Source organism: Oncorhynchus masou, unplaced genomic scaffold (assembly GCF_036934945.1).
Source record: "Oncorhynchus masou masou isolate Uvic2021 unplaced genomic scaffold, UVic_Omas_1.1 unplaced_scaffold_560, whole genome shotgun sequence".
NCBI classification, from domain to species: Eukaryota; Metazoa; Chordata; class Actinopteri; order Salmoniformes; family Salmonidae; genus Oncorhynchus; species Oncorhynchus masou.
In genome coordinates this window covers 187,297-210,342 of record NW_027012018.1, presented here as the reverse complement: position 1 = coordinate 210,342, position 23,046 = coordinate 187,297, and the positions used below count along the sequence as shown (strand labels likewise).

Genomic DNA, 23,046 nt, shown 5'->3' with positions numbered 1-23,046 from the left:
CCTTCCACCGCAGAAGCAGAAGGCAACAGGCAAATGTGGTGGATGCAGAGGATATCTCCACTGGGCCACCCATATGTAAAAGTAGTGGCCCCAGCCGACTTGTAAGTCGCTTTGGACAAAAGCGTCTGCTAAATGGGATATATTATATATCTCTATCTTAAACAGACAGATTTTGATGGGGATTTTTTACTTATATTGACGTCAATAGACTCTTAAGGATGAATGGCAATCCCTGCATAATGTAAAAACGTAATGTCTCATGCAATGTAGGCCTGCATTGAACACCACATATAGGCTAAAGCTATTTCTATGTAAACATGTTATGGGATTTGTTGCATTGGTGTGATTGGTAGGCCATTCTAAGAGGCCTACATTATGCTCAAATAGCCACAATATCCTATTGGCTACTGTCTACAACTGTAAGGGTACAGCATCCGTGTTCACTGTAAATGTGCACTGGAAGTTGCACAGAATTTTCTCGTTCAAGTTTCCACTCCCAAGACCAGGAATTTGCTTAGTTTCCCAAAACATTAGAGGGAACATTGGTGGATGGTCTACTCTGCCAGAGGATCAGTATTAACATCTACATGTATCTCTCTCCTTTATCTCTGTAGTGGATGGTCTACTCTGTTAGAGGATCAGTATCTCTCTCCTTTATCTCTGTAGTGGATGGTCTACTCTGTTAGAGGATCAGTATCTCTCCTTTATCTCTGTAGTGGATGGTCTACTCTGTTAGAGGATCAGTATCTCTCTCTCTCTCCTTTATCTCTGTAGTGGATGGTCTACTCTGTTAGAGGATCAGTATATCTCTCTCTCCTTTATCTCTGTAGTGGATGGTCTACTCTGTTAGAGGATCAGTATATCTCTCTCTCCTTTATCTCTGTAGTAGATGGTCTACTCTGTTAGAGGATCAGTATCTCTCTCTCTCCTGTATCTCTGTAGTGGATGGTCTACTCTGTTAGAGGATCAGTACTAATATCTACATGTATTTGACAAGATCGACATGAAGGATCACAATGTCTTTATGTTTTAATAATGTTCTTTCAGCTCTCTGCCAGAGGATCCGTCCAGGTGTGCAGTGTGTCAGTAGGTGCAGAGGGATCCAGTCTCTCTCTCCTGTGGACACAGGTTCTGCAGACAGTGCATCACCAGATACTGGGAGAGACCTGCTCCTTCAGGAGACTATGACTGTCCTCAGTGTAGAAAGACATCCAGAACACTTCCTGTACTACGGCACCTGAGTGAACCCAATGATGCAAGAGGCTCTGAAATCAGTAAGACCACTTGCACAGGCCAATACCTCAATATGTTTTACAGTAGTTAACTACAATAATATGAGATAATATAAATGACTGTAGTTGTGCAAGGCCCACTTCTCATCCTGTCAACGAATGTTTCTGATACACATCATTTTTCCTTTTCCTTTGAAGTGGACGACAACCTGCAGAGAGCCATAGTAAACCACAAAGACAGTCTGACAAGGAGGTATGAATGTGTGATAGGCATTGAAAAAGCAGGGAATCAAACTCCCCTCAACAGGATTTACACAGAGCTCTACATCACAGAAGGAGAGAGTGAAGGGGTTAACAATGAACATGAGGTGTGGCAGCTAGAGACAGCATCCAGGACACCAACCTCACATGACACAGCAATCCACTGCAATGACATCTTTAAACTCTTCCCTGGCCAGGAGAGAAGCATCAGAACCGTGCTGACAAAGGGAGTCGCTGGCATCGGAAAAACAGTCTCTGTGCAGAAGTTCATCCTAGACTGGGCTGAAGGGAAGGCAAACCAAGATGTGGATATCATGTTTGTTCTTCCTTTCCGGGAGCTGAACTTGATTAAAGATCGGCTGTACACTCTTCTCAGACTTTTAAATGACTTCCACACAGAACTAGACATAGGCAATGCAAAGAAACTCACTGCCTGTAAATCTATGTTCATCTTGGATGGTTTGGATGAAAGCAGATTTCCATTGGATTTCCAGCACAACAAAAAGGTGTCTGATGTCACACAGACATCGTCTCTTGATGTTCTGCTGACAAACCTCATCAAGGGGAATCTGCTTCCCTCTGCTCTCCTTTGGATAACCTCCCGACCAGCAGCAACCAATCAGATCCCCCCTGAGTATGTTGACCAGCTGACAGAGGTACGAGGGTTCAATGACCCACAGAAGGAGGAGTACTTCAGGAAGAGATTCAGTGATGAGGACCTGGCCAGCAGAATCATCTCACACATAAAGACGTCAAGGAGCCTCCACATCATGTGCCACATTCCAGTGTTCTGTTGGATTTCTGCAACAGTCCTTGAACACATGTTGAGTACAGACAAGAGCAGAGAGATGCCCACGACTCTGACTGAGATGTCCATACACTTCCTGCTCATTCAGAGCAGCCTGAAGAACCAGAAGTATCATGGAAGAGATGACATGGATCAAGAGGAGCTCATGGAGTCAGATAAGGACATTCTTTTGAAGCTGGGGAAGCTGGCGTTTGAACATCTGGAGAAGGGTAATCTCATGTTCTATGAAGAAGACCTGAAAGAGTGTGGCATTGATGTCAAAGAAGCCTCAGTGTACTCAGGATTGTGCACACAAATCTTTAAAGAAGAGTCTGTGTTCTTTCAGAGAGTGGTGTACTGCTTTGTTCATCTGAGCATTCAGGAGTTTCTCTCAGCTGTCTACATATACCATTGTTACACAACCAAGAACATGGATGCACTGAAGCCCTTCCTCAAGAGAAAGTCTAGAGCTGCGTATGAAGAGCTAACCTTGCATGAGCTGCTGAAGAGTGCTGTGGATAAAGCCTTGGAGAGTAAGAATGGACACCTGGACCTTTTCGTCCGCTTCCTTCATGGCATGTCACTGGAGTCCAATCAGAAACTCCTACGAGGTCTGGTGACACAGACAGAAAGCAGTCCACAGAGCGTCGAGAAAACGATCCGATCCCTTAAGGTGATGCAGAAGAACATGTCCCCTGAGAGGTGGATCAATCTCTTCCACTGTCTGATAGAGATGAAAGACCAGTCAGTCCAGGAGGAAATCCAAGCATACTGGAGGTCAGAGAACACATCCAAAATCCTCACACTTGCTCACTGTTCAGCACTGGCCTACATGCTGCAGATATCAGAGGAGGTTCTGGATGTGTTTGACCTGAAGGTATACAAGACTTCAGAGGAGGGTCGTAGGAGACTGCTCCCAGCTGTGAGGCACTGCAGGAAAGCTCTGTAAGTATTCATGTAAATATCGCATACTAGAATAAATTGTAGTTACAGCAGCATTTTCATTGGCTGACTGGATTTGTAAGTACTATTGTGACATTTTCTCAGTTTAAACTTCACCACATGTAGGAACAAGATTATTTTAATTAGCTGACTAAACTTTCTATCAGCTGAAAACTCTTCAACAAACTTATATCACCAACTGATCAGAAAAATAATAATTGAGGCATGTATACAAGGCCTACATATTAGTTGTGCAGGGCTAACATGGTTAGCAGGGAAAGCTAAGCGTAACATTATAATAACTTATCTGTCATGCTATTTACTCTGTGTTGACAGACTCACTGACTGTCACTTCTCAGACACGTTATGTGAAGTGTTGTCTTCAGTTCTCAGCTCAAACTCCTCACATCTGGTAGAGCTGGATCTGAATGAATGTTATGGCCTGACCGATTCAGGAGTGAAACTGCTCTCTGCTGGACTGGGAAATCCACAATGTAAACTGGATACTCTGAGGTCAGTGTTCCTTTACTTGATCAGTAAGTGATACCTGTTCGGTAAAATCCATGTGTTTCTAATATAATAATGAACCTTAATTTAGGGACTTCTATTTTGATAGCAGTTGCTGTGGCTCTGGGTTTAATCAGCAGAGGTTGCTGGGATACCTGTTTAGTTTATGGTTTGGTGCCATTGCAGGTGCCAGATCTCTGCTCATAGTATTTCATCCTTTTCTTCTTCTTTTTTTTACATCTACCCTGAAGTTGTGTAGCTCTAATTAATTGTGTCCATGGATAAATGTTTTACTCCGGCCTTGACTGCTCCTGTTATCAGCTTTAAATCCAAATCAGTGAAGGGACGTTGGAGACTGGGCCCAGTTGTGGAGTGCTGCAGAAAGACTCTGTAATTACTCATGTGTTGGTGCTTTCAAGACAACTGGGAACTCAAAAAAAACAAGGTCAAATCATGACGTCAGTGATCTTCAGGTCGGAAAGTCAGAGCTCTAGAAAGATGCCGGAGTTTCCGACATGGAATTCTGAGTTGAAAGACCGTTCAAATAGATTTTTCCCTGTCGGAGCAAGTTTTTTTTTGTCCCCGGAGTTACCAGATGTCTTGAACGCACCGAAGTCGGAATTCTGAGATCCCTGCTGGAAGCAGGAAGCTACTTGTTTGAAGTGTTGCAATCAAGTGAAAGTGACAAAGATTTGTGGTGACTGTTAGGACACGTCTAAATGAGATCCAACTGTTGCTTAAAGACGCACACAATTCTGTAAGCACGAGCGAGGCCACAAATACTGTGTCCAATAACTGACAATAATATACTATTTTTGACCGCTGTCATATTGACATATTCATTATGCCACTATTGGTTTTGAGTTGATTTTCACGATTCACAAGCACGCTTGGCGTCTATACTCCAAGCCACAAGCTGTCACCAAGCTAAGAACCCTGGGACCGCACACCTCCCTCTGCAACTGGATCCTGGACTTCCTGACTGGTCAACCCAGGTAGTGATGGTAGGTCACATCACCTCAACCACGCTGACCCTCAACACTGGGCCCCACAGGGCTTAGCCCCGCTCCTGTACTCCCTGGACTCAAAGATGGCCGCCTTGTTCCTAAGCAACTTTGTTGTTGTGTATTATTAGCCCAGAACGTTCTTTTGCTTTATCACATACAGACGGAAATAACTTTTGGATATCATAGAGGTGGTTACTCACCAACCAACATTTCAACCAGGAATACGACTTTCCTGAAATTGATCCTTTGTTCGTACCCTCCAAGGCTATTGAACTTATCCCAGAGGCTCCAAGACGGCGCCGGTGGAGAAGAAGTATTCGGAGTAGACTTTTAGTCCGACTCAGGAGGTGTGCACGCCATCCACGACTTCCGAGTATATTAATCGCTAATGTTCGGTCCCTGGACAATAAAGAAGACGAGCTCAGGGCGAGAATCTCCTTCCAGAGATGCATCAGGGACTGTAACATACTCTGTTTCACAGAATCATGGCTCTCTCCAGATATACTGTCCCCGTCCATACAGCCTGCTGGGTTCTCATTATATCGTGCAGACAGAAATAAACAACTCTCCGGGAAGAAGAAGAAAGACAGAGGTGTATGTTTCATAATTAACTACGCATGGCTTGATTGTGATAAAGTACAGGAACACAAGTCCTTTTGTTCACCCGACCTAGAATATCTCACAATCAAATGCTGACCCCATTACCTCATTGAGATAATTTTCTTTAGTTATCGTCACAGCCGTGTATATTCCCTCTCAAGTTGATACCACAACGGCTATCAAGGAACTATGCTGGACTTTATGATAACTGGAAACCACATATCCTGAGACAGCATTTATTGTAGCTGGGGATTTTAATGAAGTAAATCTGAGGAAAACACTTCAGAAATGTTATCAACACATTGCCTGCAGTACTCGCACCTCTAAATATTTCAACCATTGTTACTCTCCCTTCCTGGATGGCTACAAGGCCCTCCCCCACCCTCCCTTCGGCAAATCAGATCACGACTCCATTTCCTATGGGCAGAAACTCAAACAGGAAGTACCCGTACTATGGTCTATTCAACGCTGGTTTGAGCAATCGGAATCCATGCTTCTAGAATGTTTTGATCACGTGGACTGGGACATGTTCTGGGTTGGCTCTGAGAATAATATTGGTGTATACACTGACACGGGGACTGAGTTAATCAGGAAGTGTATAGGGGATGTTGTTCCCACTGTGACGAGTAAAACCTATCCAAACCAAAAACCATGGACAGATGGCAGCATTCGTGCAAAACTGAAAGCACGAACCACTGCGTTTAACCACTGCAAGGTGACTGGGAATATGATTGAATGCAAAACAGCCCAATTAGGCCCTCCATAAGGCAATCAAACAGGCAAAACATCAGTACAGAGAGAAAGTGGTATCGCAATTCAACGTCTCACACTCAAGGATCTCCAGACAATCACTGATTATAAAGGGAAAACCAGCCATGTCACAGACACCAATGTCTTGCTCCCAGACAAACTAAACACCTTCTTTGCCCGCTTTGAGGATAACACAGCCCAACACGGGCCGCCCCCAATGACTGTGAGCTCTCATCCTCTTTGGCCAATGTGAGTAAGACATTTTAAGCGTGTTAACCCTCGCAAGGGTGACGGCCCAGACGGCATCCCTAGTCGCGTCCTCAGAGCACAGACCAGCTGGCTCGACTATTTACGGACATATTCAACCTCTCCCTATCCCAGTCTACTGTCCCCAGTTGCTTCAAGATGTGCACCATTGTTCCTGTACCCGAGAAAGTGAAGATAACTGAACTAAATGTCTATCGCCCCATAGCACTCACTTCTCTAACCATGAAGTGCTTTGAGAGGCTAGTTAAGGATCATATCACCTCGACCTTACCTGACACTCTAGACCCACTTCAATTTGCTTACCGCCGAAATAGATAAACAGACGATGCAATCGCCATTGCGCTGCACACTACCCTTTCCCATCTGGACAAGAAGAATACCTATGTAAGAAAGCTGTTCATTTTCTATAGCCCAGCCTCATTAATCTTGGGCCTTGGGTCTGAACCCCACCCTGTGCAACTGGGTCCTGGACTTCCTGATGGGCCAAACCCAGGTGGTGAAGGTTGGCAACAAAACCTCCACTATGCTGATGCTCAACACTGGGGCCCCACAAGGGTGCATGCTCAGCCCCCTCCTGTACTCCCTGTTCACCCTTGACTGCATGGCCACACATGCCTTCAACTCAATCAAGTTTGCAGACGACACAACAGTAGTAGCCCTGATTACCAACAATGATGAGACAGCCTACAGGGAGGATGTGAGGGCCTTGGCGGAGTGGTGACAGGAAAATAACCTCAACGTCAAGAAATTAAGGAGCTGATCGTGGACTTCAGGAGAGAGCAGAGGGAGCACACCCCCATCCACATCGACGGTGTGGTGAAGAACGGGCAACAGTGCCTCTTCAACCTCAGGAGGCTGAAGAAATTTGACTTGGCCCCTAAGACCCTCACAGATGCACCAATGAGAGCATCCTGTCGGGCTGTATCACCACCTGGTACAGCAACTGCAATAACTGCAGGGCTCTCCAGAGGGTAATGCGGTCTGCCCAAAGCATCACCAGGAGCCAACTGCCTGCCCTCCAGGACATCTACAGCACCCGGTGTCACAGGAAGGCAAAGAAGATCATCAAGGACCTCAGCCACGGCCTGTTTACGCCGATATCATCCAGAAGGCAAGGTCAGTACAGGTTCATTAAAGCCAGCACAGAAGCTGTTTTTCAGTCTCTCTATCTGAAGGCCATCAGACTGTTAAATAGCCATCACTAGCTGGCATCCACCCAGTACCCTGACCTGAACTTAGTCACAGTCACTAGCCGGGTACCACCCAGTTACTCATCCATGCACCTTGGAGGGTGCTGCCATATGGAACACTCGTCACTTTAGTTATGTTTACATACTGTTTTACCCATTTAATATAAATGTACTGTATTTTAGTCAAGTGAGGTTGAAGAGGCACTGTTGTGTGTTCTTCACCGCATTGTCTATGTGGGTGGACCAGTTCAGATTGTCAGTGATATGTACGCTGAGTAACTTGACGCTTTCCACCTAATCCACTGCGGGCCTTCCAATCCTCAAAACTTTAAACAGCTGTACCATCGAGAGCATCTTGACTGGCTGCATCACTGCCTGTTCTGGCAACAGCACAGCCCTCAATCACATGGCGCTACAGAGGGTGGTACGGACAGCCCAGTACATCACTGGGTCCGAGCTCCCTGCCATCCAGGACCTCTATCAGGCGGTGTGAAAGGAAGGCCTGGAAAGACTCCAGCCACCCAAGCCATGGACTGTTCTCTCTGTTTCCGCATGGCAAGACTCCAGCCACCCAAGCCATGGACTGTTCTCTCTGTTTCCGCATGGCAAGACTCCAGCCACCCAAGCCATGGACTGTTCTCTCTGTTTCTGCATGGCAAGACTCCAGCCACCCAAGCCATGGACTGTTCTCTTTGTTTCCGCATGGCAAGCCTTACTGCTGCATCAAGTCTGACACCAACAGGCTCCTTAACAGCTTCTATCCCCAAGCTATAACACTACTAAATAGCTAACAAATGGATACACAGACTATCTGAGTTGACGCTTGTATTCATTTGTATTTTAACATTGTCTCTTTGTACACTCTCAGGACACACTCACACACACTGACACACAAACATAACATGTAACACATTTCTAGTCACTCTACACACACTCACACTCACATCCGATCGTCATTTACACTGCTGCTATGGTGTTGATCATACATCCTGTCGACTAGCCACCGTACCCCTAAATACTTAAGCAATAAGGCACGAGGCGGTGTGGTATATGGCCACGGCTAAAGGCATTACGCATCGCGTTGCTGTTATAAACTGGTTACCAACGTTATTAGAGCAGTAAAAATAAACGTTTTGTCATACCCATGGTATACGGTCTGATATACCACGGCGATCAGCCAATCAGCATTCAGGACTGGAAGCACCCAGTTTATTTATATATGTACATATATATATATATATATATATAGGGTTTCCTAATGATCAATTTAAAATGATCATCTTGGATTAGGCCGATGTCGATATTCCATAAGAAATCCGCCGCTTCCAGCTACTTATAGTCATTTACAACATTAACAATGTCTACACTGTATTTCTGATCAATTCAATATTATTTTAATGAACAAGAAATGTGCTTTTCTTTCAAAAACAAGAACATTTCTAAGTGACCCCAAACTTTTCACCTGTAGTGTATATCTACATCTATCATTCCAGTCTCCCTGCTCATAAATATGGAACTGACTCTGTACATCGCTTCTTCTTTTCTAGTGTTCTTTTCATTTCTTCTCTTCTATTTGTATTTATTGTGTGTTTATTGATTGATTGTTGGGTTTAGGACTTGCAGGAAAGGAATTTCACTGTATTTGTGCATGTGACATTGAACACTACTGATTATGTCACGCCTTGGTCTTAGTATTTTGTGTTTTAGTTAATTAGTTAGTCAGGCCAGGGTGTGACATGGGTTTATTGTTTGTTGTATTCTTAGTGGGGTTTTTTAGTTATTGGGATTGTAGCTGATTAGGGGTGTGTGTTACATAGGTTTGGCTGCCTGAGGCGGTTCTCAATCAGAGTCAGGTGATTCTCGTTGTCTCTGATTGGGAACCGTATTTAGGTAGCCTGGGTTTCGCTTTGTATTTCGTGGGTGATTGTTCCTGTCTCTGTGTAGTGTTCACCAGATAGGCTGTAATAGGTTTCACGTTCCGTTTTGTTGTTTTGTATTTATTAGTTATTTCATGTATAGTTCCGTTGTTTGTTTCACTAATAAACATGAGTAACCAACACGCTGCATTTCGGTCCGACTTTCTTGCGACAAACGAAGAACGTCGTTACTGATTAGTTAAGGCTACTGATATTTTCTTCATCCACCGCCTGCCTTTTTGTTTGGGTATTATTATTTGTTTTGTCGTTATAAAAAGTTATCTGCACATGCTTTTGTGTTTTCATAGTTGTAACAAAGGTACTCCATGAATAAAATAGATTTTACACGTACAATTCTGTGATATTTTTATTCGTTTTGGTAACATAAGCTAATGAAAAAGTTCAAATATTTACATTTGGTTTTCTAATGTTACCTAACACCTTCATAAACACAACCAAATGACATTGACACGAAGGGGGGTCCAATGAGGCTTCTGTAGTTAAATGGATTCATTAGACTGGTGGCTGTTTTTACTGTCAGGGTGCTTTGAGGATGAAATGCTCAGAACGTTTTTGTCTTTGATATTTGTCTGAACGTACTGCTAAAGTGTAAAATACACATATTTAACATGCCAACGGGGAAATATGCTTTAGAATGACACTTCCAGTTTTGTCGGGAAAGACTGGGTTACTTGGGAGAAGATGTCTATTTTCGGTATGGAACATTTGTAAAATACAGGGAAAATATTCACCCTAGTTCTGGGGTTCCGAGATGATCTTTGTCAGAAAAGCAGTTTCGTTGGTGGACTCGATTGTCTATCAGCTGAAAACTCTTGAACAAATTATAATAAAAACTGATCAAATACAGTTGCAACATTTAGCCATGTATTCACGTTGTAAACATTAGACCTGTACTGGTAAATGTGTAGAAATTAAAGCTAAACGTGCCGTTATAATACAACCTGTCTGTAATGGTGCTTACTCTGTTGGCAGACTCACTGACTGTAACCTCACAGACACATCCTGTGAAGTGTTGGTCTCAGCTCTCAGTTCAAACACCTCACATCTGAGAGAGCTGGATCTGAGTAACAATGACCTGAAGGATTCAGGAGTGGAGCTGCTCTCTGCTGGACTGTGGAGTCCCCACTGTAAACTGGGGAGACTGAAGTCAGTGTTCCTCTAGTTGATCAACAAGTGATAACCTTTAATTAGATCCACATATAATGGTTTTACATTGAAATGCTTACTCTGTGTTCATAGACTCGCTGGCTGTAAACTCACAGACACATCCTGTGAAGTGTTGGCCTACGTTCTCAGGCGAAACTCCTCACACCTGAGAGAGCTGGATCTGAGTAACAATGACCTGAAGGATTCAGGAGTGAAGCTGCTCTCTGCTGGACTGGGGAATCCCCACTGTAAACTGGAGACTCTGAGGTCAGTGTTCCTGTAGTTGGTCAACAGGTGGTAGCTGTTCGCCAGATCCACATGTGTTTAAGGACGAAAATACACAATTCAATGTAAATCTGACCATCTGACCTTTGACTGACAGTGTGTGTATATATATATATATATGACTGACAGTGTGTGTATACACACACACACACACACACACCACATTTTGTTACGTTACAGCCTTAATCTCCAATGGATTAAATAGTTTTTTCCCCCTCATCAATCCACACACAATACCCCATAATGACATCACAACACCCCATAATGACATCACAATACCCCATAATGACATCACAATACCCCATAATGACAAAGCAAAAAATGTGTTTTTCGATAATTCTTTTTGCAAATGTATAACAAAAAAGAACTGAGAATTTCACATTTACATAAGTATTCTGACCCTTTACTCAGTACTTTGTTGAAGCACCTTTGGCAGCGATTACAGCCTCCAGTCTTCTTGGGTATGACGCTACAAGCTTGGCACACCTGTATTTGGGGAGTTTCTCCCATTCTTCTCAGGTTGGATGGGGAGCATTGCTGCACAGCTATTTTAAGGTCTCCAGAGATGTTTGATCGGGTTCAAGTCCGGGCTCTGGCTGGGCCACTCAAGGACATTGAGACTTGTCCCAAAGCCACTCCTGCATTGTCTTGGATGTGTGCTTAGGGTTGCTGTTCTGCTGGAAGATGAACCACCGCCCAAGTCTGAGGTCTTGAGTGCTCTGGAGCAGGTTTTCATCAAGGATCTCTCTGTATTTTCCTCTGTTAATCGTTCCCTCAAACCTGACTGGTCTCCCAGTCCCTGCCGCTGAAAAAGAGCCCCACAGCATGATGCTGCCACCACCATGCTTCACCTTAGAAATGGTGCCAGGTTTCCTCCAAACGTGCTTGGCATTCAGGCCAAAGAGTTCAATCTTGCTTTCATCTTGTTTCTCATGGTCTGAGTCCTTTAGGTGCCTTTTGGTAACTTCAAGGGGCCTGACTACTTTCCTAAGAGACTTTTGGCAAACTTCAAGGGGCCTGACTACTTTCCTAAGAGACTTTTGGCAAACTTCAAGGGGCCTAACTACTTTCCTAAGAGACTTTTGGCAAACTTCAAGGGGCCTGACTACTTTCCTAAGAGACGTTTGGTCAACTTCAAGGGGCCTGACTACTTTCCTAAGAGACGTTTCGTAAACTTCAAGGGGCCTGACTACTTTCCTAAGAGACTTTTATTGTTTTTAGCTGCATCTTTTTATGTTCAAAGAATAGCAGTGTGATTTTGAAATCATGTTTAACTCTCTGCAGCTTGTCACTCTGTGGAGTCGAAGAGGAAGGCTGTGCTTCTCTGGTCTCAGCTCTGAGGTCAAACCCCTCACACCTGAGAGAGCTGGACCTGAGTAACAATCGCTCAGGAGACTCAGGAGTCAGACTGCTCTCTGCTGGACTGGAGGATCCAAACTGCAGACTGGAGAAACTCAAGTATGTAGAGGGTTTGTGTCAATATGTGTTGATGATTGACATACTGTAATAGAGCTTGAGACCACCTGAGTGGAGGGACAAGTGTCTGGTAGCTCAGAGTAGACCACCTGAGTGGAGGGACAAGTGTCTGGTAGATCAGAGTAGACCACCTGAGTGGAGGGACAAGTGTCTGGTAGATCAGAGTAGACCACCTGAGTGGAGGGACAAGTGTCTGGTAGATCAGAGTAGACCACCTGAGTGGTCTACTCTGAGTGGTCTAATTGATAGTTATCACAGATTAGTTATGAAAGTTGATAGTTATCAGGTTATGATAATGATTGATAGTTATCAGGTTCGTTATAATGATTGATAGTTATCAGGTTAGTTATGATAATTGATAGTTATCAGGTTAGTTATGATGATTGATAGTTATCAGGTTAGTTATAATGATTGATAGTTATCAGGTTAGTTATAATGATTGATAGTTATCAGGTTAGTTATAATGATTGATAGTTATCAGGTTAGTTATGATTATTGATAGTTATCAGGTTAGTTATAATGATTGATAGTTATCAGGTTAGTTATAATGATTGATAGTTATCAGGTTAGTTATGATTATTGATAGTTATCAGGTTAGGTATGATAATTGACATGCACTGTGAGCCAGACATACTTTACTTACCACCACATGAACAATGTAATATGCTGACCGTCTGTGTGTGTGAGGCAGAAAGATTTACTGCCTGTTCTCCTGCTCCCCTCAGTGTGGAACCTGGTGGAGTGTACACAATCAAACCTTGGCCTAGAAAATGTGAGTGTTGACTGCTATGAATAATTAGCTTGTTATTACTCAGTCTTATTTCAAGTAAGGGGTTAGAAAAGAATGAAATCATTTTTCAGAGCTTGATTGATAAGTAATGTATGCATGTGTGGTTACCCTAATAGGACTTCACTCTGTGGTTATATGTTGCTGTGTGTCTGTGTTTTATATGGCCATACAGTATAACGTATCATCACTCAGCCAGTCTTAAATACTCTTTGTTTGGTCCTTTAATACCTAGAACCATTAACATTCTGATGTGGTCCTTTAATACCTAGAAACATTATCATTCTGATGTGGTCCTTTAATACCTAGAACCATTAACATTCTGATGTGGTCCTTTAATACCTAGAACCATTAACATTCTGATGTGGTCCTTTAATACCTAGAAACATTATCATTCTGATGTGGTCCTTTAATACCTAGAACCATTAACATTCTGATGTGGTCCTTTAATACCTAGAACCATTAACATTCTGATGTGGTCCTTTAATACCTAGAAACATTATCATTCTGATGTGGTCCTTTAATACCTAGAACCATTAACATTCTGATGTGGTCCTTTAATACCTAGAAACATTAACATTCTGATGTGGTCCTTTAACACCTAGAACAATTATCATTCTGATGTGGTCCTTTAATACCTAGAAACATTCTGATGTGGTCCTTTAATACCTAGAACCATTAACATTCTGATGTGGTCCTTTAATACCTAGAACCATTAACATTCTGATGTGATCCTTTAATACCTAGAAACATTAACATTCTGATGTGGTCCTTTAATACCTAGAACCATTAACATTCTGATTTGGTCCTTTAATACCCAGAACCATTAACATTCTGATGTGGTCCTTTAATACCCAGAACCATTAACATTCTGATGTGGTCCTTTAATACCTAGAACCATTATCATTCTGATGTGGTCCTTTAACACCTAGAACAATTATCATTCTGATGTGGTCCTTTAATACCTAGAACCATTAACATTCTGATGTGGTCCTTTAATAACTAGAACCATTAATATTCTGATGTGATGATTGTAATATCCCTGGTCTTCCCCATCAGATGCCTGTGATCTCACACTGGACCCAAACACAGTAAACATAAAGCTCTCTCTGTCTGAGGACAACAGAAAGGTGACACGTAGCGAAGAGGCTCAGCCGTATCCTGATCACCCCGAGAGATTTGTGGACTGTGAACAGGTGCTGTGTAGAGAGGGTCTGACTGGGCGCTGTTACTGGGAGGCAGAGAGGAGTGGGATAGGGGCTGATGTAGGAGTGACATATAAAGGAATCAGCAGGAGAGAAGGGGGGGATGAGGACTGTGTGATTGGACAGAATGACAAGTCCTGGAGTCTGAGCTGCTTTAACAACCGTTACACTGCCTGGCACAATGATAATTACACTGACATAGACGTCCCTTCCTCCAGCTCCCACAGAGTAGGAGTGTATCTGGACTGGCCAGCCGGCACTCTGTCCTTCTACAGAGTCTCCTCTGACACACTGACCCACCTGTACACATATCACACCACATTCACTGAGCCCCTCTATCCAGGGTTTCAGCTTTGGGATGACTCCTCTTCAATGTCCCTGTGTCAGGTGGTCCCTGTGCCAAACACATGATGTTTGACTCTAATCCTGGTCATGTTCAGTAAGACACACTGGAACAAATATTGATATGAACTCTCTAGTCATGAGTTAACAGATGATTATTATATCTAAATATTCATGATTAAACACCACTGAAGTTGATAGACATTGTAAAATACCAATGAATAGAATGTATCATCACTGTTGTTAAAACGTCTCATTTAGACATCATTGATCGTGCTGTTATTGCTTTTTCATGTTTGTAAATATTCCTGTCTGTAAAATTGTTGACAAAACAATCTTGCGTCTGTATAAACATAAATGCCACTGAATGAAATGTACAGGTCACAGATTTGACTAATAAAGGTTAATCAACCAGATGAAAGAAGTGCCGTTCTCAATGTTTTATTTTTTATAAGAGTATGACATTAAAATCAGTGGAGGCTCCTCAGAGGAGGAAGGGGAGGACCATCCTCCTCAGTAAAAATATTTAAAGTTATCCTTTTTAAATAAAACTACACAAAATATATTCACTTCACCCCCAAAAATTATTAAAACACCCTGTTTTGCAATGAAGCTCTATAGTAGCCTCAACGGGTAGGACCATGGTATAGCCGGAAGACCTTCCATCCTCTGGGTACATTGACTTCAATACAAAACCTAGGAGGCTCATGGTTCTCACCCCCTTCCGTAGACTTACACAGTAATTATGACAACTTTAAGAGGACATCCTACAACCTATCAGAGCTCTTGTAGCATGAACATGTTGTCCACCCAATCAAAGGATCAGAGAATTGATCTAGTACTGAAAGCATCAGCTACAGCTAGCTAGCACTGTAGTGTATAACATGATGAATCTAGTTGTGAAAGCGTGAGCTACAGCTAGCTAGCACTGCAGTGCATAACATGTGGTGAGTAGTTGACTCAAAGAGAAAGACAATAGTTGAACAGTTTTGAACAAATTGAATTTCTTCCCAAAATTTGTATTTATTTATTTAACTAGGCAAGTCAGTTAAGAACAAATTCTTATTTTCAATGGCGGCCTAGGAACAGTGGGTTAACTGCCTGTTCAGGGGCAGAACGACAGATTTGTACCTTGTCAGCTCAGGTGTTTGAACTTGCAACCTTCCGGTTACTAGTCCAACACTAACCACCTAGGCTTCTCCTAGGAGAAGGAGAAGCTAGAGATTCACTTTCAGTTTCACTTGCTTAGCTAGAAAATGCAGCTAGATACAATTGTTTAGCCTACTCAAACACCCTGCTAAAACAGAGGGATGATATGTTAGCTAGCTGGCTATGACTATCCGGTTTGGTTTGACACATTTTTTGCCACCGGGGCCTCCGCCGTAACCGCCACCGGGGCCTCCGCCGTGACTGTCAAATGTAACATTACTTCATGATTGTAGCAGGTTTACTTTCTCGTTAGTTCTATTAGCTATGTTGACTGATGTTACTTTAGCTAATATGGTGACAACGATGTCGGCTGTGTGTAGCGGTTATTATATGGTTTGGCTTGGAAAGTTTTTTTTGCCTGGTCACATACAGCTGATGTGTTGTACATTGAAGTCCATAAGCAAAGGGAAAAGGTGAGAGGAGGGGAGCACATAGATGCGAGAAGGAATACAACATGGCTGCTGTGAAAGTGAACTGTGTTTATGCGTGATCAGGGGTGTATTCATTCCGCCAATTTTTTTTTAACACGCAAACGGAATGAAACGGGGAAAAAATGATGAAAAGTAACACAATAGAATAACAACCCCTATAGAACTCTGTGTGGATACCACTAGGTGGACCCCTATAGAACTCTGTGTGGATACCACTAGGTGGACCCCTATAGAACTCTGTGTGGATACCACTAGGTGGACCCCTATAGAACTCTGTGTGGATACCACTAGGTGGACCCCTATAGAACTCTGTGTGGATACCACTAGGTGGACCCCTGTAGAACTCTGTGTGGATACCAATAGGTGGACTCCTATAGAACTCTGTGTGAACACCACTAGGTGGACCCCTATAGTACTCTGTGGGGATACCACTAGGTGGACCCCTATAGAACTCTGTGGGGATACCACTAGGTGGACCCCTATAGAACTCTGTGTGGATACCACTAGGTGGACCCCTATAGAACTCTGTGTGGATACACCACTAGGTGGACCCCTATAGAACTCTGTGTGGATACCACTAGGTGGACCCCTATAGAACTCTGTGTGGATACCACTAGGTGGACCCCTGTAGAACTCTGTGTGGATACCACTAGGTGGACCCCTATAGAACTCTGTGTGGATACCACTAGGTGGACCCCTATAGAACTCTGTGGGGATACCACTAGGTGGACCCCTGTAGTACTCTGTGTGGATACACCACTAGGTGGACCCCTATAGAACTCTGTGTGGATACCACTAGGTGGACCCCTATAGAACTCTGTGTGGACACCACTAGGTGGACCCCTGTAGTACTCTGTGTGGATACACCACTAGGTGGACCCCTATAGAACTCTGTGTGGATACCACTAGGTGGACCCCTATAGAACTCTGTGGATACACCACTAGGTGGACCCCTATAGAACTATGTGGATAAACCACTAGGTGGACCCCTATAGAACTATGTGGATAAACCACTAGGTGTACCCCTATAGAACTCTGTGGATACACCACTAGGTGGACCCCTATAGAACTCTGTGGATACACCACTAGGTGGACCCCTATAGTACTCTGTGTGGATACCACTAGGTGGACCCCTATAGTACTCTGTGGATACACCACTAGGTGGACCCCTATAGAACTATGTGGATAAACCACTAGGTGTACCCCTATAGAACTCTGTGGATACACCACTAGGTGGACCCCTATAGAACTATGTGGATACACCACTAGGTGGACCCCTATAGAACTATGTGGATACACCACTAGGTGGACCCCTATAGAACTCTGTGTGGATACCACTAGGTGGACCCCTGTAGAACTCTGTGTGGATACCACTAGGTGGACCCCTATAGAACTCTGTGTGGATACCACTAGGTGGACCCCTATAGAACTCTGTGGGGATACCACTAGGTGGACCCCTGTAGTACTCTGTGTGGATACACCACTAGGTGGACCCCTATAGAACTCTGTGTGGATACCACTAGGTGGACCCCTATAGAACTCTGTGTGGACACCACTAGGTGGACCCCTGTAGTACTCTGTGTGGATACACCACTAGGTGGACCCCTATAGAACTCTGTGTGGATACCACTAGGTGGACCCCTATAGAACTCTGTGGATACACCACTAGGTGGACCCCTATAGAACTATGTGGATAAACCACTAGGTGGACCCCTATAGAACTATGTGGATAAACCACTAGGTGTACCCCTATAGAACTCTGTGGATACACCACTAGGTGGACCCCTATAGAACTCTGTGGATACACCACTAGGTGGACCCCTATAGTACTCTGTGTGGATACCACTAGGTGGACCCCTATAGTACTCTGTGGATACACCACTAGGTGGACCCCTATAGAACTATGTGGATAAACCACTAGGTGTACCCCTATAGAACTCTGTGGATACACCACTAGGTGGACCCCTATAGAACTATGTGGATACACCACTAGGTGGACCCCTATAGAACTATGTGGATACACCACTAGGTGGACCCCTATAGAACTCTGTGGATACACCACAAGGTGGACCCCTATAGTACTCTGTGTGGATACACCACTAGGTGGAGGCAGAGTGCCACTGTCACACCATGATTTATTACCACAACTTCAAGTTGTTGTTGAAATGGAATGGAATAGTCCCAAAGGTGTAACGATCAGTGGAAATCAAGTTCACCTCAAATACTTACAATGATGTGACCTTTACCCAAGTCTGGTATGAGGCTATGATTTCAGGGCCTTCAGAACATTCCATGTGATTTTCACAGAGAAAGGTAGAGCTCACCTGAAACAGGATACTTGTATCCTCATTAAAATGGGCCTTGTGTTTTTCCCCTTTTGTGTCAAATGTTAAATCCCTACTGTAACTATGGCAACTAGGACCAGACATAATGAATTACTGTGTTGTTGTGTCTCTACAGCTGAACAACATGATGGAGGACCAGACATAATGAATTAATGTGTTGTTGTGTCTCTACAGCTGAACAACATGATGGAGGACCAGGCATAATGAATTACTGTGTTGTTGTGTCTTTACAGCTGAACAACATGATGGAGGACCAGACATAATGAATTACTGTGTTGTTGTGTCTCTACAGCTGAACATCTCTTTCCATGATGGTCTTGTCATTGAACCATCCCAGAAGACCAAGGTGAGAATACAGCACTTAGAACATCATGTTGCCCAATACAATAGCCATGATAAATAGCCTGGAAATCCGACAATATAACCCCACTAAATAGAATTATAATAAACGTGGTATTGTCCATCCAGGTGTTATGTGGAGTGGCTGAGTGACTTGTTCTCTCTGCCCCCCAACAATGAGTCATAGCTGTTCTCCAACTGTAGTGGTGGAGTAGCTTAGTGTCTCTCTGCCCCCCAACAATGAGTCATAGCTGTTCTCCAACTGTAGTGGTGGAGTAGCTTAGTGTCTCTCCGTCCCCCAACAACAGAGTCATAGCTGTTCTCCAACTGTAGTGGTGGAGTAGCTTAGTGTCTCTCCCTCCCCCAACAACAGAGTCATAGCTGTTCTCCAACTGTAGTGGTGGAGTAGCTTAGTGTCTCTCCGTCCCCCAACAATGAGTCATAGCTGTTCTCCAACTGTAGTGGTGGAGTAGCTTAGTGTCTCTCCCTCCCCCAACAACAGAGTCATAGCTGTTCTCCAACTGTAGTGGTGGAGTAGCTTAGTGTCTCTCCCTCCCCCAACAACAGAGTCATAGCTGTTCTCCAACTGTAGTGGTGGAGTAGCTTAGTGTCTCTCCGTCCCCCAACAACAGAGTCATAGCTGTTCTCCAACTGTAGTGGTGGAGTAGCTTAGTGTCTCTCCCTCCCACAACAATGAGTCATAGCTGTTCTCCAACTGTAGTGGTGGAGTAGCTTAGTTTCTCTCCCTCCCCCAACAATGAGTCATAGCTGTTCTCCAACTGTAGTGGTGGAGTAGCTTAGTGTCTCTCCCTCCCCCAACAATGAGTCATAGCTGTTCTCCAACTGTAGTGGTGGAGTAGCTTAGTGTCTCTCCCTCCCCCAACAATGAGTCATAGCTGTTCTCCAACTGTAGTGGTGGAGTAGCTTAGTGTCTCTCCGTCCCCCAACAACAGAGTCATAGCTGTTCTCCAACTGTAGTGGTGGAGTAGCTTAGTGTCTCTCCCTCCCCCAACAACAGAGTCATAGCTGTTCTCCAACTGTAGTGGTGGAGTAGCTTAGTGTCTCTCCCTCCCCCAACAATGAGTCATAGCTGTTCTCCAACTGTAGTGGTGGATTAGCTTAGTGTCTCTCCCTCCCCCAACAACAGAGTCATAGCTGTTCTCCAACTGTAGTGGTGGAGTAGCTTAGTGTCTCTCTGCCCCCCAACAATGAGTCATAGCTGTTCTCCAACTGTAGTGGTGGAGCGCGACACAGTCTGTATCCTGAATCCTGAACAGATCAGTCAAGACAATAAGTGGCAGCTGAGTAGGTCAAAGGTTAATCTCGGTTAACACAGAACTAAAATCTTCAGTAATTTGTTAAATTATGTTTCCGTGTTGTAATTTGTCCACAAGAGATTAGCCAAAGGTAGGATACACAACACACACCCAGAGTCCAAAGATCAACCGCACCTAGAGCATAGATACAGACATCAGGAAGTTGCTCTCTAAGCAGAACGGGAAATATCTCAATGATTTAACATGTTCTGGTTGTGAATTCGGGCTAAGAGGTGAGATTATTGTGAAGTGTGTAGAGACATTAAATGTGTGGTGTAATTATAGTATAGTGAATGGAAGTAAAACACTCCTAACAGTCTATTTCTCCTGGGACAGACGCTAACTGGGATTAGGCAAATCAAATTCAAAAACATATATTATAGTTCTACATTTCACATTTCGTATGAAAGATGTAGTTGTATCATATTAGTTCCACTGTAGTATAACAATCCTTGGTATATGAGCCACGTTACAATGCCCACCAAGTGGGTTATAACCCTATTGGTGCCAATGGCATGATGTGTAGGGTGTTTGCTTTTCATGCCAGAGACCCGGGTTTGCTTCCGTGCCCCGCCGTTCGCTACATGGATGTCAGAAGGGGGATGGTGGCCGTGAGGCCATCAGAAGGCCTGGACGTGTGAGGGGGCTAAGTAGTGCCTTCCAGATCGCAAGGGGGCAGTATAGTGAGCCATGTTCCACTTCCCACCATCTGGGTTAACCCCATTGTGATGTGTAGGGTGTTTGCCTTTCTCGCAAGCGACTCGGGTTCACTTCCCAGCCCTGCTATTTGCTACAACATTAATAGCATTGGCTACTTGTTGAACAAGGAGACACAGTAGAATTAGTTAAATTATTTTAGGATAATATCAGAGTTTGGAGATAAACAGTCCCCGTTTAAATCACTATGACAAGCATTTCCTTATTTCTCCAGAGCAGCAAGGGAATCTAGAGACTCAACCTTTGTATCCAATCACGTAGGTTTACAGCAGCTCGCAGTTGCAACTTCATTGCTAAGAAGTCAAACTGCTTTGGTTTAGATACATTTCGGTAGCAATCTGGGTTGGGCTCAATTCAGAATTTTGGAATTGACTCCCATTCAACTAATGAGAAAAGTTCCCTCTAATTGTATTCAGCATTGAGCAAATTTTAGGTCTGCTGAGCGCAAACTTGAATGCTGTGAAAATTCGGTGCAACTTCCGGAACATGTTTATTGTGAACACTGAGGCTGTACCCGCTTTAAGTTACAGTTTTAACAGTGGCCTACTATTGTAGCTTTAAGTTAGTTTTGACAGTGGCCAAGTAGCTTTAAGTTACAGTTTTAACAGTGGCCAAGTAGCTTTAAGTTACAGTTTTAACAGTGGCCAAGTAGCTTTAAGTTGCAGTTTAAACATTGACCAAGTAGCTTTAAGTTACAGTTTTAACAGTGGCCAAGTAGCTTTAAGTTGCAGTTTAAACATTGGCCAAGTAGCTTTAAGTTACAGCATTAACAGTGGCCAAGTAGATTTAAGTTACAGTTTTAACAGTGGCCAAGTAGCTTTAAGTTACAGTTTTAACAGTGGCCAAGTAGCTTTAAGTTACAGTTTTAACAGTGGCCAAGTAGCTTTAAGTTGCAGTTTTAACAGTGGCCAAGTAGCTTTAAGTTACAGTTTTAACAGTGGCCAAGTAGCTTTAAGTTACAGTTTTAACAGTGGCCAAGTAGCTTTAAGTTACAGTTTTAACAGTGGCCAAGTAGCTTTAAGTTACAGTTTTAACAGTGGCCAAGTAGCTTTAAGTTGCAGTTTTAACAGTGGCCAAGTAGCTTTAAGTTACAGTTTTAACAGTGGCCAAGTAGCTTTAAGTTACAGTTTTAACAGTGGCCAAGTAGCTTTAAGTTGCAGTTTTAACAGTGGCCAAGTAGCTTTAAGTTACAGTTTTAACAGTGGCCAAGTAGCTTTAAGTTACAGTTTTAACAGTGGCCAAGTAGCTTTAAGTTACAGTTTTAACAGTGGCCAAGTAGCTTTAAGTTACAGTTTTAACAGTGGCCAAGTAGCTTTAAGTTACAGTTTTAACAGTGGCCAAGTAGCTTTAAGTTACAGTTTTAACAGTGGCCAAGTAGCTTTAAGTTACAGTTTTAACAGTGGCCAAGTAGCTTTAAGTTACAGTTTTAACAGTGGCCAAGTAGCTTTAAGTTACACTTTTAACAGTGGCCAAGTAGCTTTAAGTTACAGTTTTAACAGTGGCCAAGTAGCTTTAAGTTACAGTTTTAACAGTGGCCAAGTAGCTTTAAGTTGCAGTTTTAACAGTGGCCAAGTAGCTTTAAGTTACAGTTTTAACAGTGGCCAAGTAGCTTTAAGTTACACTTTTAACAGTGGCCAAGTAGCTTTAAGTTACACTTTTAACAGTTGCCAAGTAGCTTTAAGTTGCAGTTTTAACAGTGGCCAAGTAGGCTGCTGTGGCTATTTGATCATAATGTAAGCCTACCAGGGTGGCATACCATCAAAAACGACAGGAAAAATGCATCCCATAACATAAGCATGCTGAAAGTTTGTTGTTAATTTGTTTACAGAGAAACCATTGTGTTTGGTAAAACGACAGCTTACTTAGAGATGGTAGCAGGCTGACAGGTCTGCTGTTAGAACCAGTAATGGCCGATTTCACAGTCTTGGGTAGCGTTATGACTGTGGCTTCCCTCCAGGCCTGAGGAAA

The 23,046-nt window shown here is 43.4% G+C and overlaps 1 protein-coding gene across 1 annotated transcript in view; it reads left to right on the top strand.

Moving 5' to 3' along the window:
- LOC135536120 (uncharacterized) overlaps positions 1–23,046 on the top strand; it is a 51,462-nt gene that overhangs the window by 6,312 nt on the left and 22,104 nt on the right. Inside the window, exons 2-11 of the mRNA XM_064962512.1 lie at positions 1,048–1,274; positions 1,431–3,225; positions 3,559–3,735; positions 10,453–10,626; positions 10,720–10,893; positions 12,196–12,369; positions 13,113–13,159; positions 14,234–14,781; positions 18,999–19,052; positions 20,909–21,044. Coding sequence (XP_064818584.1) covers position 1,274; positions 1,431–3,225; positions 3,559–3,735; positions 10,453–10,626; positions 10,720–10,893; positions 12,196–12,369; positions 13,113–13,159; positions 14,234–14,781; positions 18,999–19,052; positions 20,909–21,044 — 3,280 coding nt within the window. The 5' untranslated portion in view covers positions 1,048–1,273. The remainder of the gene's footprint in view (positions 1–1,047; positions 1,275–1,430; positions 3,226–3,558; positions 3,736–10,452; positions 10,627–10,719; positions 10,894–12,195; positions 12,370–13,112; positions 13,160–14,233; positions 14,782–18,998; positions 19,053–20,908; positions 21,045–23,046) is intronic.